Source organism: Heloderma suspectum, chromosome 6, assembly GCF_057233095.1.
Source record: "Heloderma suspectum isolate Gila_16-S chromosome 6, 16-S_ref, whole genome shotgun sequence".
Lineage (NCBI taxonomy): Eukaryota > Metazoa > Chordata > Lepidosauria > Squamata > Helodermatidae > Heloderma > Heloderma suspectum.
In genome coordinates this window covers 25,421,453-25,437,500 of record NC_139463.1, presented here as the reverse complement: position 1 = coordinate 25,437,500, position 16,048 = coordinate 25,421,453, and the positions used below count along the sequence as shown (strand labels likewise).

General features: G+C 46.1%; 1 protein-coding gene across 3 annotated transcripts in view; it reads right to left on the bottom strand.

The window, feature by feature from the left end:
• Positions 1–16,048, bottom strand: part of RETSAT (retinol saturase) — a 37,198-nt gene that overhangs the window by 13,435 nt on the left and 7,715 nt on the right. For 2 of the 3 annotated variants that reach the window (XM_084803832.1, XM_084803834.1), the window contains exons 3-7: positions 15,029–15,270; positions 14,035–14,236; positions 12,438–12,635; positions 9,706–9,825; positions 1,330–1,468 (exon numbers count right to left, since the gene is read on the bottom strand). In XM_084803832.1, the coding sequence (XP_084659958.1) occupies positions 1,330–1,468; positions 9,706–9,825; positions 12,438–12,635; positions 14,035–14,236; positions 15,029–15,270 (901 nt within the window). The remainder of the gene's footprint in view (positions 1–1,329; positions 1,469–9,705; positions 9,826–12,437; positions 12,636–14,034; positions 14,237–15,028; positions 15,271–16,048) is intronic. The other variant, XM_084803833.1, reaches the window with a different exon arrangement.

Below are 16,048 nucleotides of genomic sequence, written 5' to 3'. Positions count from 1 at the left end.
GAGAAAAAGAGGGCCCTCAGGGAGTTGGGAAGAGTGAGGGGAGAGAGAGAAAAAGAGGGCCCTCAGGGAGTTGGAAAGAGTGAGGGGGAAGAGAAAGAGAGAATGAGAGGGCCTTCAGGGAGTTGGGAAGAGTGAGGGGAGAGAGAGAAAAAGAGGGCCCTCAGGGAGTTGGGAAGAGTGAGAGGAGAGAGAGAAAGAGAGGGCCCTCAGGGAGTTGGGAAGAGTGAGGGGGAAGAGAAAGAGAGAATGAGAGGGCCTTCAGGGAGTTGGAAAGAGTGAGGGGAGAGAGAGAAAAAGAGGGCCCTCAGGGAGTTGGGAAGAGTGAGGGGAAAGAGAGAAAGAGAGGGCCCTCAGGGAGTTGGAAAGAGTGAGGGGGAAGAGAAAGAGAGAATGAGAGGGCCTTCAGGGAGTTGGGAAGAGTGAGGGGAGAGAGAGAAAAAGAGGGCCCTCAGGGAGTTGGGAAGAGTGAGAGGAGAGAGAGAATGAGAGGGCCCTCAGGGAGTTGGGAAGAGTGAGGGGGAAGAGAAAGAGAGAATGAGAGGGCCCTCAGGGAGTTGGAAAGAGTGAGGGGGGAGAGAGAAGGAGAGGGCCCTCAGGGAGTTGGGAAGAGTGAGGGGGGGAGGGGGAGAGAGAGAGAGAGAGAGAGGCACCACTGGGCATCCTGCAGCCTTCTCCATCCCAAATACCCTCCAGATGGTTGGTCTTCAACTCCAAGGGCCTGGAATGCTGGGAGTTCTAGTCCCAAACTTCTGGAGGGCATCTGGTTGGGCAAGGCTGCTCTGTCTGAAGGCTGCCCAGTCTAAGTCCGGTTTAAAGATAAAGGACCATAAGATGGGAGAGAAGCAGGGGCCCTGAAGCTGCTTCAGTAGTTGGCACCTGGGCAGCAGACCAAGCAGGCACACGGCTCACCTGGTCACAGTCTTCCCCACTATGCTGAGAAATATTCCACTTGAATTTAAATTAGAGTCATTATATCTATCTATCTATCTATCTATCTATCTATCTATCTATCTATCTATCTATCTATCTAACTCATATGCAATTTTATACAAATTGGTGGCCTCTTTTGTTGATGCATTTCCTCACTTTTGGCAATGCATATGTGGCTACCCTACATGTGACCCAAAGATTCAGAGAAAGTACTCCCCCTTCTCTAGTTAGCCAACCATGCGCCCAAATTTCCCTAAGGAAATGGGGAGGATTTGGGACACATTTGCAAATGACTCCAATAGGCCACACAGAGTCTTGTGTAGTACTGAAGATGTTCCTAAAGGTCAAAGGTAAAAAAATAAAAATATTCTCAGCTACAGTAGCAAAGCTCCAACTTACGCTTCATCGAGATCATTCTGCCGGTAGATGAAATAGTTTTTGGCTTCCAGTCCCAGTTCTTCCTTAGATCCTTTCAGTCCTATGAAGAGACTGAATCCTGCTATGCCATGATGCACCAGAGAGAGCTGGTTCTGAATCTCTGCCCACATAAAAACAAAGGGATGCAAGAAAAGAAAAGACAAAGTACACAAATTGGCTCCAGAAGTAAAAGTTCTACAAGTAAAGTGAGAAACCGAAACAGCATCATCTTGCTCTGTAGACAGGGAAACTGGAGCAAAACAAAGCTCTTAAGTCAAGCACTCTGTGGGCCCCAAATAAGATACACCTATCAATTGCGCTCATTTCACATGCCAGCAAGGTTATGTTCCAAATCCTACAGGCTAGGCTTCAGCAGTATGTGAACCGAGAACTACTGGAAGTACAAGCTGGGTTCCGAAGAGGCAGAGGAACTAGAGATCAAATTGCCAACATTCGCTGGATCATGGAGAAAGCAAGAGAATTCCAGAAAAACTTCTATTTCTGCTTCATTGACTATGCTAAAGCCTTTGATTGTGTGGATCACAACAAACTGTGGCAAATTCTTAAAGAGATGGGAGTACCAGACCACCTTACCTGTCTCCTGAGAAACCTGTACGAGGGTCAAGAAGCAACAGTAAGAACCGGACATGGAACAACCGATTGGTTCAAAACTGGGAAAGGAGTACAACAAGGTTGCATATTGTCACCCTGCTTATTTAACTTATATGCAGAGTACATCATGAGAAATGCCGGGTTGGATGAATCACAGCTCGGAATTAAGATTGCCGGGAGAATTATCAACAACCTCAGATACGCAGACGATACCACCCTAATGGCAGAAAGCGAAGAAGATCTAAAGAGCCTCTTGTTGAGGGTGAAAGTGGAGAGTGCAAAAGCTAGTTTGAAACGCAACATTAAAAAAACTAAGATCATGGCATCTGGCCCCATCACTTCCTGGCATACAGAAGGGGAAGAAATGGAAGCGGTGACAATTTAATTTTCTTGGGCTCCAAGATCACCGCAGACAGTGACTGTAGCCATGAAATTAAAAGACGCTTGCTCCTTGGGAGGAAAGCTATGGCAAACCTAGACAACATAGTAAGAAGCAGAGACATCACCTTGCCGACAAAGGTCCGTCTAATCAAAGCTATGGTTTTCCCAGTAGTAATGTATGGCTGTGAGAGCTGGACTATAAGGAAGGCTAAGCGCCGAAGAATTGATGCTTTCGAACTGTGGTGCTGGAGAAGACTCTTACGAGTCCCCTGGACTGCAAGGAGGTCAAATCAGTCCATCCTAAAGGAAATCAACCCTGAGTGCTCATTGGAAGGACAGATCCTGAAGCTGAAGCTCAAATATTTTGGCCACCTAATGCGAAGAGAAAAGTCACTGGAAAAGACCCTGATGCTGGGAAAGATTGAAGGCAAAAGGAGAAGGGGACGGCAGAGGATGAGATGGCTAGGTAGCATCACCGACGCAATGAATATGAACTTGAGCATGCTCCGGGAGAGAGCGGAGGACAGGAAGGCCTGGCGTGCTATGGTCCACGGGGTCACGAAGAGTCAGACATGACTTAACAACTGAACAACAACAATCTTAAATTCAATGTGCTGACTTATTTGCTAAGTGATGGCATTGACAGGCCTGGAAGTTGAACTCTTCACTCATTAATGACTGGTTAGAGCAAATGTGTGGAACTTGTGCCCCTCCAGATGTTGGATTATAACTCCCATCTTCCCTGACTATTGGCCATGCTGGCTGTGGCTGATGGGGATAGGAGTCCAAACCATCTGGAAGACCAGATGTGTCTCCCCCACACTAATGCAGAGGAACTCTTGGAATTGGTGTCCCAAGAGCATAGGGTACATATCTCCAACAATACCTTATGTAAGTTTAAGATAATATGGGATGCCTTTCTGAAGTGCTTTGTTGACCTTTATATTGTCCCAAAGCAACAGCAATATTTCACATAGCTGCAGGCTCAGTTAACATCCCTCACATCCCTGCCTGCTCCCTTTGTTCTTCCTGCTCTACCTACTTCTTAGAACCAAACTCACCACTGTGCGAATGGTGTCGTGTGTAGCTTAGGGTGCAATCCTATCTAGATAGACGGCTGCCTCCGAACTCAGAGGCAACCACATATCCAAAGCGGGACAGGAGAAGCACAGAGGGGATCATTCCCTCCGTGCTTCCCCTACCCTGCTTTTTCGGCTAGACAGCCGATTGTGGCTGTCTAGCTGTGGGAGGATGGAGTGGGGAAGGAGGCTGCTGTATGACATATGATGCGTCGTACAGGCAGCTAAACTCTCCCCGCCCCGGAGCGCCCCCAGCCACGCCACTTTCTGGCCGCTCCGTGCTCCTCTTGCGAGTGCAGAGGATGAGGCTGTTCCCAGAAAACAGCATACCCTATGGCCATCTAGCCGCTGTCTAGTGGCCATAGGATTGCTCCCTCTGGGTATCTTTTTATTTACTGTACTGTAAGCATGTGTGGCCTTTCTTTTGATTGGTACAACCGCACTCTGGGAGAGGAGGATTCTTACTTACCTAGATGAAAACAGAAGACTGGACTGTGAATTCTCAGAAATCAAACAGCTAACAAGGACATGAGGAGATTTCTCTCTTCTGGATAATACCACCCAAAAGAGATTATGCATCTGCTTTTCTGAATTTCAATTTTTAAACAGTTGTTTATTAGTTCTCTGTTTTTATTGTCAAGGGTCAATTTTTCCACCAACTACTAATAAAGAGAGAAGTCCAACAGTATGAAAAATACATCAAGAGAGAGAGAAAAAGAGTATTTTATCTGTCAGATGCGTTCCTTTAGCTGGTCCCTCTGGTTTCATAAAGAAAACCAAGTCAATGTAATGCCTTGTTCTTTGTCTAAGGAGAAATTGCCACAAGCATCTTGCACTGGTGAGGAATGAAGAGCTTTGCCCATTATCCCAAAACACCAAAAAGGAGGTATACAAGTAACTTGTATGTCCATTCTGTGTTTCTGGGTAACGCATGAAGCGGAAACTTGCTCATCTCGCTCACAATGATATTTGCAAGTTCCATCTTCAGATAATCCACTATTCATGCTTCTGGTACAATCAGATCTCTTTCACCTTAACATCAGAAACTGCCATCTTGCATTAAATAGAAGTCATCAAGCATCCCTGTTTTGCCATGCAGTGCATTTTCCCCGACATTAACTGAAGTGCATTTCCCCCGACATTAATTTCCATCACCCTTCTTCGCCATATTAGTTGTCTGTGTAGATTGTCCTTGTAAGGGAACCAAGAGAAGATACAGTCAGGGCCAGAAATATTGGAACAAAGATAACTGTTTTGGCAGTTGGCCTCTGTACACCAATACATTGAAGTTGAAAGGAAACACACCCAGAAGGGAGCGAAGTCAGGACTTGCAGCTGTAATTCAAGGGGTTTGACAAAAGTGGGGCACTAACCATTCAGGAAGGACAGCCAGTGGCATACACACACACCCATCGTTGGTGGCTCATAAGTAATGGAACAAGCCAACATCATTTCAAACTTAAGGATCGCCTTTAATACCTGGATAAAAATCCTTTGCAGTCAAGGACTGCCTGAAGTCTGGAACCCATGGACATGACCCAATGCTGAGTTTCCTCCCTCAAGATTCTTTGCCAGGCCTTTACTGCAGCTGCCCTCAGCTGCTGCTTGTTTGTGGGTCTTTCTGCCTTCAGTCTTGTCTTCAGTAAGTGAAAAGCATGCTCTATTGGGTTGAGAACAGGTGACTGACTTGGCCATTGAAGAACATCCCACTTCTTTGCCTTGAGAAACTCTTGGGTAGCTTTTGCTGTATGTTTTGGCTCATTATCCATCTGCAATATGAAGCGGCGTCCTATCAGTTTGGCAGCATTCAGCTGAATCTGAGCAGAAAGTGTAGCCCTATACACTTCAGAATTCATCCTTCTGCTTTTATCAGCAGTCAGGTCATCCATAAACACCAGTGACCTGGTTCCATTGGCAGCCATACATGCCCATGCCATAACACTGCCTCCACCATGTTTGACAGATGATGTGGTATGCTTTGGATCATGAGCTGTTCCTTTCCTTCTCCATACTTTTCTCTTCCCATCATTCTGGTACAAGTTAATCTTGGTTTCATCAGTCCAAAGAATCGTATTCCAGAACTGCGCAGGCTTTTTTGGGTGTTTGCCGGCAAAGGCTAATCTGGGCTTTCGGTTCTTTAGCATTACCAGTGGTTGGCACCTTGTTGTGAAGCCCCTATTTACATTCATAAAGCCATCTCTTGACTGTAGATGTTGACAATGACATGCCTACCTCTGTAAGAGCATTCTTGACCTGGCTAGATGTTGTGAAAGGGTTCCTCTTCACCATGAGCAGAATTCTGCAGTCATCCACTTTAGTTGTCTTCCGTGGTCTTCCAGGCCTTTTGCTTTTGCTGAGCTTGCCAGTTAATTCCTTCTTTTTCAGGATGTTCCAAACTGTTGGACTGGCCACTCCCACTGTTTTTCCTATCTCTCTGATGGGTTTATTTTGTTTCCTCAGCCTAATGATGGCCTCCTTCACTCACATGGACACCTCTTTGGACCTCATGTTGGGAGTTCCAGTGAACAGCTACCAAATGCAAATGTAACACTCAGAACCACCTCCAGGCCTTTTATCTGCTTGATTGGTCGTGGGGTACCCAGGAAACAGGCCACACCTGGCCATGCAGCTGCTTGTCAGCCATTTGTTCCATTACTTATGAGCCACCAACAATGTGTGTGTGTGTGTGTGTGTATGCCACTGGCTGTCCTTCCTGAATGGTTAGAGCCCCACTTTTGTGAAACCCCTTGAATTACAGCTGGAAGTCCTGACTTCGCTCCCATCTGGGTGTGTTTCCTTTCAACTTCAATGTGTTGGTGTACAGAGGCCAACTGCCAAAACAGTTATACTTGTTCCAATATTTCTGGCCCGGACTGCATTCGTTCTGTGTCAAGACAATGTTTAACCCCTTCCTAAAGAGGCAACAGCCCAACTTATTCTCCTTATTTTACACTAGTAAAGCTTCCTGCAGCTTGGTTTATTTTTCACAGCGAAGTTATGTGACGATCAACTTAACCCTTCATTTAATCCAGGGGTTGTTAAACCTCTTTCAATCTGATTCTTTCAACTTAATTCCACAAAGATGATCAGGGGACTGGAAACAAAGCCGTATGAAGAGAGACTGAAAGAACTGGGCATGTTTAGCCTTGAGAAGAGAAGACTGAGGGGAGATATGATAGCACTCTTCAAGTACTTGAAAGGTTGCCACAGAGAAGAAGGCCAGGATCTTTTCTTGATCATCCCAGAGGGCAGGACACGGAATAATGGGCTCAAGTTACAGGAAGCCAGATTCCGGCTAAACATCAGGAAAAGCTTCCTGACTGTTAGAGCAATACGACAATGGAACCAATTACCTAGGAAGGCGGTGGGCTCTCCCACATTGGAGGCATTCAAGATGAGGCTGGACAGCCATCTGTCAGGGATGCTCTGACTTGGATTCCTGCACTGAGCAGGGGGTTGGACTCGATGGTCTTGTAGGCCCCTTCCAACCCTACTATTCTATGATTCTGTGATTTCGGAGAAGCTCTTGGGGATGCATTCCAGAAGTAGGTGGGGCTGAAGGCAAAAGGGGGTGAGGCAAAGGCAAAAGGGGCAAGGCCCCAAATACCAGAATATTTAGGTTCAAAGCTCTCACTGCCAGTAGCTAAGCCTTTCAACCTTTTAGAATGGAGAAAAACTGCACAGAAGCTGGGAAACCACCAAACACTCAGGCTCAGGGGAAATGGAAGGAGGTGTAGTTCAATGGGGAAACCCAAAGGACTGGGCTTGGATTCCAGGAGGGCAACATTTGACCCCCAGGCCTGAGCCTTTGCCCCCCAGGCCTGAGCCTTTGCGCCCCAGGCCTGAGCCTTTGCACCCCTGGTTTAATCCAACATCCAAATTATTTCATTAAGACCTCCAAGTGATCACAGAACATTCAGATGGATTTGCAATTCTGAATCAAGTGTCATAAAGGAAGAACTTCATTTGAATGAGTTGTCACATACCTCAATCCCAATTGACTCAAACCCTTTCCCATTTCTGGGAAAGGGATAGTTACAGGAGTAGCCATCAGAAAAGGGAGATTAGTCAAGGGTAAATGGTTTTGTGTGAGCAGGCCCTAATCTCCTGCTAAAAGTTAATCACAGAATCAGAGGGTCAAAGGAGTTCACGTTTTCCTATAATCTCCCCTTAAACAATAAAAAGTTTACACATCTAAGGTTATAAACTTATGGGATTTCACCAGGGATCCCATTATCTTGTTTCAACTCTCCACCTCGACTGATTATGCCATTTTAAAAAGAAGTGACCAGAACTCAGAGCCTGCAGGGAATTCTCAATAGTCGGTGGGGCAATTTCATTTGAGGCACTTATTATCAGGAGGAAAGTTTAGAACTCAAGATTCATTTCGAGTTGTATTACAGGGAAATCTGTTCTCAAAGTTAACTCTTTTTTAAATAAGTACATCTCTGGGGGAAAAAATGTTCAAAAAATGGCAAGCAATTGGCTTCTGCAGAATCCAGTTCTGCTCTAGGGGATGGGCTTAAGCTAGCCACACAAGCCATTTTCTCCATCCAAGCTGATTTATTGATTACATTTATGTCCCACCTTTTTTCCTCTTTAAGGAACCCAAGGTGGCGTACATAATCCTCCTCCTTGCCATTTTACCCTCACAACAACAACTCTGTGGGGCAGGTTGGGCTGAGAGTCTGTGACTGGCCCAAAGTCACCCAGTGAGCTTCCATGGCCTAGTGGGGACTAGAACCTGGATTTCCTGACTCCCAGTCCAGCACTGCAACCACTACACCACACTGGCTCTCCAAGTTCTTAATTCTTGGAAGAAGAAAATACAGGTTAGAAAAATACAGGCCACAAAGGCCTGTATAGAGAATGCAGTGACACAGAAATGCCATAGCAGATTGTCATAAGAGCTGCTGGCACAATACTGTAGCTAAGAAGGCTAATGTGAGCCGTGAGTGTGCAAGTAAGAGGAATAACAAGTGGGATTAGGAGCTGGTGGCGTTATTTTTGCCTTTAGCAGTAGTATAACTTTTGCATAGGAATGCCTATAGTACAGTATACTTTGATGTGAGGACTGAAAGACACAACATGGGGTGGGAGGGAATCTGTAATATAATTTCTTGCTCTCCCCAATCTTAACTTTAGAGCATCTGCAAGGGGCTCAGATTTGGACTGGGGCCATTGTGCTGGGGGACTGGATTTTTAACCATGTTCCCCTGCACTGTTTGTCCACTGTAACCCCCATCGCCCACCATCTCTCTCTCTCTCTCTCTCTCTCTCACACACACACACACATGTACGTTGTTATTAACTCAGCAGTAGGAAGTAATACACACACACCTTGCATTTTTCTCCCTAAATGGGGCAGGGGGTAATTTAGATCAGGAAAATGGCACAGAGGGGAGGGAGGTTGAACATTCCTATCTCCTCACCCCCCAGTGCTGCTGCTCTGGTCCCGATCGGACTGTTCTAAAGTAGATTTAAAAGTTTGGAGATCGAATCACAGATCTCCCATGGCATGTGCCATTTGGCCGCAAGACTGAGTCTTTTTCGGCATTCACATTTTCAGAAGAAATTGAGAAAATGCAAAAAGGGTTGACAATACAGACAAGAATTCAGAAGACTATTATTAAGGATATGTATTGCTTTGGGGGTAAAAAAGAAGAAGAGCCAGCTACATTACAGTTCATCTCTCTCTCTTTCCCAACCTATGTCCTCCAGATGTTTTGGACTACAGGTCTCAGAATTCCTGACCATTAGCCATGGTGGCTGGGGCTGATTGGACTGAAGTCTAAAATAGCTGGATGGTACCAGGTTGGGGAAGGGTGGTCTATATGGATATAAAAGGTGCACCTGACACTAGTACACTCTAATAAAAGGAAAGTTTACTGGCTACGCTGCATTCAGAGTACAGCACTAAAAAGATGCAAACTCTAGGCAGTTAGATCATAGGACAAGATTAACCAAGGGGACTGTATATCTTTATCTCTTATGTCTTTAAAACCAGTACCTCTTTTTTTTTTAAGGCATGATTGTAGTTTGTCCTGATATGTTGTGGGAATTATAGAATTAAGGACACAATTGTATGCATGTTTAGACAGGAGAACATCCTACAACTTCCAGCATCCCCTAACCAGCATGGGACAGTTTTCCTGTCCAAACATGTGTATGTTTTCTGTAGTATGAACATTGGCAGTCTAGGTGCTCACCTTACTCTTTTTTTGGCACACACACGATGCTTACAAACCTTCCATAGTAGAAGCACAAATTGTTCTATGGTCTCTTACCTGGCAGCTCTTGCAATTTGGGTGGCAAGAGGCGTTCGTACGTGTTAAAGATGCCAGCATCAGAAATCACAACTGGAGCACAGATGTTAACAATATCTTGACCTGACTTTACACTTACACCTGGAAAGAGGCAGAAATAAGGCCTACACTTATTATTAGGCCCCAGAACGTTCCTTTTCAGATTGCTCTAAGAAATCCTTTTCTGGGGATTGTAGCAAAGCAACAACTGATGGCAATTAAGAGTTAGAAGCCGGTGAGTACATAGGTGCTTTTGGAGGGTGGAGGATGGATTGCCATGAACGTCACAAGGATCTCTATTATCCTTACAACAACTGTGGGAGGTAGGCCGATACTATCATCCACATTTTGCAGAAGGAACAGGGGCGATGGGTGATAGTACAGCAATCAGTTCTACGGACAATCCTTCACCGGGCAAGAGCAGCTCAGTGTCATTAATGAGAAGGTTAAAGCAGATAAGGGTGCAATCCTATGCATGTTTAGACAGAAAAAAAGTCCTACTACTCCCAGCATGCCTCAGCTAGCATGGCTGGCTGCTGGGAGTTGTAGGCCTTTTCTCTGTCTAGACATGCATAGGATTGTGCCATTCAAATAAATTTCAAATAAAACCTTCAAATAAATTTCCTGTGGGTGAGAAGAGCTTTGGCAGGGCTGTTTTTTCCCTTGGTTTACAGGAAGGTGCAGCCTTCCCCTCTCTTTTCCTGTCCTTCAAGATGGACCCACAGATGTACCAAATCCTACGTGGAGAAAAAGGATATTGTGGTGTCAATTTTTGCTAGTTAAATACATGCTGGGAAACACACACACCACTGAAAGAAAATGGCAACTCCTGCTCTAAGTCCCACAGAATTCTTGTTCCACATCCAGTTGATGCCAGAAAGTAATAGGGACAAGTTCCCATTTCAGCCCTGCTCAAATGCAATGATAAACCATGTTTCCAGGGAATCCTGGCTTAACATTTACAAGCACCGATCACTCCTGCTTGGCTCCTCTTGCAAGCAGGACTGCCTGAACAAACTCTGCCTCTTTCATCTGTGGTTTATCTGTCTTGATGTCCGAATGGGGAACTCTGGCTTACCTCTCCCCAAACAAGCCAGAATCATAAGGGAACCAACCATGGCTTATGACTCTGGCTTATTTGTGGAGAGACAAGCAAGAGGTCCTGGTTCAGATGTCACGATAAACAAGCTATGGATGGAGGGTCTGCGGCTAACAATTTGCAGCCCTTTTAAACTGGCTGCCTAAAGCAGCTGCCTCACTCTGCCCCATGTTAGGGCTGGCCCTGACCAGGCCAATAACCCAAGAGATGCCCAATGGAGGTAAATGTGAACTCCATGGCTAGGATCTAGGGCTGCTATGTTTAGCTGGTTTGAATAATCCCTTAAAACACATTTCATAGCCAAAAAAGGTCCACCCTATAAAATCAGTAAGCAGGGTTTAAGAAAAATTGTAATCAGTTTTAATTCAAGTACTAATAAAATTGGTGAAGGGTAAATACCATCTCAAGGGGCAGTCCCTCTTATGTGCATGACAAGGGATGGGGGAATGCCTCTAAGATGATGCCTGCTGTGACACAGGTCTGCATTGGTTTAAAAAGAAACTATGGGGGCGGGGGTTGCTTTACAATTCTCATTTAGGGATGTATGAGAATTTCATTCCTGTTTGCAAAATACACAAACATGTCCCATTCACAACCCTGAATGTGGATGTAAGCAGGAGTGTAATTCTTGAGACTTGTTTGCAATTTCCCCAGCTTGCGTTTGTGTTCAAAAGTGCACACTTCCAAAAGTGTGCACCCCCCCCCCAAACCCCGCATTTCAAATTGTGGCCTCTGTGCGGGGGGCGGTGGCGGCTGTGTGTCTGGGGTGAGTGCTTGGAAGAGTGTACATTTTTGTGTTCGAAAATGCACACTTTTCCTGTTTGGGAAAAAAAAGATGCTCATGTTTGGAAGTGAGAAGGAGGCAAGACATGGATCGAGGTGGAAAACAGAAACTTGAGGAGCTCAAAGATTGCACATTCTCCTATTCCTACTCTCATTTTCCCCCCGCATATGCAAGTTCATGTAGATTTGACAGATTTTAAAAAATCGACCAGCAAAGATTTCTTTAATTAGGTGATGACAATCCTACTGGAGTCATTTCTGTGTGATGGAGTGCACACTGGGCTTAATTTGGGCTGGGTTTAGCCCTAAGTTCCAGTCTAGGCATAAAGGCTGAGCCCTAGAACAGCCTTTCCCAACCTGGTACCCTCCAGACCTTTTAGAGTTCCACTCCACCATTAGCCATGGTGGCTGGGGATGATGGGAGTTGTAGTCACAGGAACATTGGAAGCTGTCTTCTACCGAGTCAGACCGTTGGTCCATCTAGCTCAGTACTGCTGACACTGATCGGCAGCAGCTCTCCAGGTTTTCAGACAGTAGTCTTTCTCAGCCCTAACTGAAGAAGCCGGGGTTTGAACCTGCAACTTTCTGCATGCAAAGCAGCTGCTCTACCCCTGAGCCACAGCCTCTCCCATTGAGCCATGGCTGTTCTTCTTGGAGTCGGCATCTGGGAACATCTGGAGGGCCAAAGGTTCCCTACTCCTGCTATACAGGAACTGGGGATTTTTAAATTCATAGCCCAGTGTCTTAGCCACTATGTTACAGCAGCTCTCAGAAAAAGGAAAGAGAGAAAGACTGAGAGAGAAAGAGAGAGATCTAACCTAGTTTAACTCACCATAGGCTTTTCCTTGCGGATTCACCAAGATGCTCTGTACAGGGGCCTTGGTAAGGACAGCCCCTCCAGCCCGTTCAATGATGGGGATGGAATGAAATGCAATTTCACTGGCACCTCCTTGAGGATACCACCCACCTTCCAAGAAGTGATCAACAAGGACTGCATGTAAAGGGAAGCTAGACTTGGCAGGAATCACTCCTGTAAGACACAGAGATGAAAGTAGATTTGGCGCTCTCAAAACAAAGAGCTGGAATGATAATTGTGCTTTAGCAACAAAGCGTTTTTTCCCACCAAAGTCCAGCCCAACTGGGGCCTGCGTAGGGAAGGTCCAAGGGACCGAGGAACACACCCCATCTAAATCAGCACTGAAAATAAGTCCGTTTTAAAAATACTAGTGCATACTTCCCCTCCAAAAAAGGTGGACCTACCTATGTCAGTCATTTGCAGCCTGGTGTAGGATGGGGGGTGCAAAAGAGATTTTTATTTGCCTGCCTGAACATGGCTCTTTCTTCCCCCCGCCATCTGAAGTTTGGTGAGCAGTGACCAAAGAGAATGTTTTTTTCACTCGGGACTCCCCGCTCATGGAACGCTCTTCCCAGAGAGGCTCACCTAGCACCAATGTTGATTTCATTGCCCAGGCTTTCAAGCTTTAGTTTAAATATTTACTCTGGTCTTCTCCGTTTGTCAGAGCACCATAATTTATTAAGCCAAAGAGGAGCGTAGGGCTTATGTGCTCGGCTCTCCCCTTGCACACTGGCTTCAGTGTTTTTATCCCCGTTAGTTTAAACCACCACACTACAGGGGTGAAGTAGATCTCCAGAAGTTTGGATTTTAACTCCCAGCATTCCTGACCACTGGCTGTGTGGCAGGGGCTTCTGGAAGTTGATGTCCAAAACATCTGGACACCTACCATTTGCCCACCCCTGACTTACTGGTTAGTAATATGAGATTAAGACACATGTTTCCTGGTTTGGATGGAACAGGAAACTGTGGTTTCAACAAACCAGGGTAGAAGCAGCAAACCAAGTGTGTGAAGTAGTGGGGGGTGAGGGCATTGGCTGGTTTTCAGCTTAATAAACTATGGTTTTTATTAAGCAGAGTTGGTCACATCTGAACTGGCTCTAAGTGTGCTTTGATACTGATGGTTATGATGCTGGTTGTATGCAATCCTGATAGCTTTGTTGAACCTTTTAAATAAATATTTACAAGCCTGATTTAAACACTCAAAAGCAGCGGTGGGCAACCCATGGGCCACATATTGCCCTCAACTCTTTTCCGTGTGTCCTGCAGCAGCCCTGCCCAGCTGGGCTGTGGGAGAAAAGACAGTGGTTCTGGTGCTGCTTTTAGCAGTGCCAGGAAAGCAATCCGGTTGGGCCTGTGAGGAGGAAGCTTTAGCCCTCAGTTGACCCCAAAACAGCGATGACTTCTGCTTCCACCCCACTAACGGCAGTGGGGAAGAAGCAGTCCTGATGGGGGGTGATTGGGTAGGAAATGAAGCTTTAAGCCTCCTCTCTCAGCAACCCCAAAAGAGTCAGGATAAGCATCACGAGTTAGCATTGCATGCTCCATTCAGGTGAGCTGGGTTAGCATCACCTACCGTAGGTAGGGAAGATGTAACTGAACACTGCTCTTAGGTCTGCGTTTGTAGTGAGCTCGGCGACCACTTCCGAAACAGTTTTGGATACCATCCTAAAGAAAGGAGAAATCAAGGCCAGCAGGCCGCTGCAGTGCAGAAACCTGACCAAGGGCAGCGGGAGCATTTTCAGAATAGCCATGTGGGCGCCTCCTTTGGCAGCGCTCTGCAGGGGGTGGGGAGAGAGAGAGAAAGAAATGAACACACACTTGAAAGATTCAGCAAAAAGACTGCAGTGTTATCAGCACAAGGACTGGGTTGGGATCTTGGCGTTTACCTTCAGTAGCTATAGGAAAGCTGTTGATGTTGTGCACACAGCTGGGCAAACTCTGCCCACCCCCAGATGTTGTTCGAGTGCAATTCTATAAGGACTGCAACTCCCATCACCCCCGACCACCGGCCATGCTGGCTGGGGCTAGTCCAACAACAGCAGGAGAGTCACAGGTTGCCCACTTCTGTGTACAGCAAGCCACAAAAGCACCGGCTGCCTCTCCAAGGTCAGAAAAGCAACCCCAGAGCCTCAGGAAAGGGTGTATTCCAGTGGGCATGGAGGGGAGGAGACTGGAGAGACCAGGATACGAGTTATCCTGAGCCTGCTCCTATATCCCTGCTCTATCCCCCTCCAAAGTGCCATTGCTAGACGGGCTGAAAAGCCCGTCTGGTGAAAATAGGAGATCAGAGGATGGGAAGGCAAAGATTGCCTCTGCCCTGCCAGCTTCCTCCTGCCCTGCCGGCTTCAGCCCAGCAGGGCACAGAAAACTCGGAAGCCTCTGAGTTCAGGGACTTCCAACCTGCGAGGGCACAATCGATAGGATTGTGCCCTTAGTGGATTAAAAGAGCTTTCTTTTGAAAACACATGCACAAACAAAGCTGGATTGATTTAACCGATCGATTATGAGACTTTGCTCCCCTAACAAAATTAAGAGGCCTTTTGCCAAGGCAACCTTAACAGGCTCACCTTTATAAGTGCCACAAATCTGTCAATGTTCACATCTTCCCCGGGGAATTGTTTCTTTAGGCCTTCGGCATATTCCTTCTCCCCACTGTATAAGTAATACCGCCTGCTGTTGTCAGGGTCTCCTAGAATGACTACATCAAAGGGAGAGTCCATCTTGGCCCACTGAAGCTGCCCGTCTGTGAGCTGGTCAACCATCATGCGTAGGGTAGACTCCTCCTGCATCTGTCCTATGTAATGGATCCCTAGAAGGCAACCCGCAAAGTGCTATAAATGGAAAAAACGTAGCTAAAGAGTTTTGTACCCTTCCCTCCCCCCAAAATCTTCAATATTCGGGCAAGTGCATTTGTCTAAGTAATTAGACTAATGAAAAACCAGCATCTTGTCTGTGATTGTTGATAGGGTTTTGATGATCCTGTTTTGCTGCTGTTTGTTGTTGTTATAAAGCTTATTTTTAAATTGTGCTGTGATCTCTATTTTGACCATAAGCTGCCTTGAGTTTGAGTTTGTCAAGGCAGGATATAAATGTTCATATGAAGGCAGGATATAAATGTTCAAGATAGACAGTTGTGTCCTGTAGCACTTCTTAGCCTACCTGATAAATGTGGTGCCCACTGAGACATCCCTGCTCCCAATTTTTTTATTACTATTACTACTACTACTACCATCATCATCATCATCATCATCATACATTCTCTTAGAGAAGTGGGAGCCTCTAGCTGCTGCCATCTTAATTTCCTAGGAATGCTTCTGGACAGGTTCCTTGTCCTTCTTTCTTTGTGACTAGCCACACCCGCCCATGTCTGCCATTTTAAAGCTATGCCCAGGACAGTTTCTCAGAGGTTGCCTACCCCTTGATAAACCCCAGCCCAGCCTTCCCTACCTGGTGTCCTCTAGGTGTGTTGGACTACAACTCCCATTGTCCCCTGCCATCATAGCCATGCGTAGAAGATGGGGGGCAGTTTTGTCAGGCTGTTCTGCCTGGTGGATCTTTCCTTTTAAAACCCTTAAAATTTGGGTTGC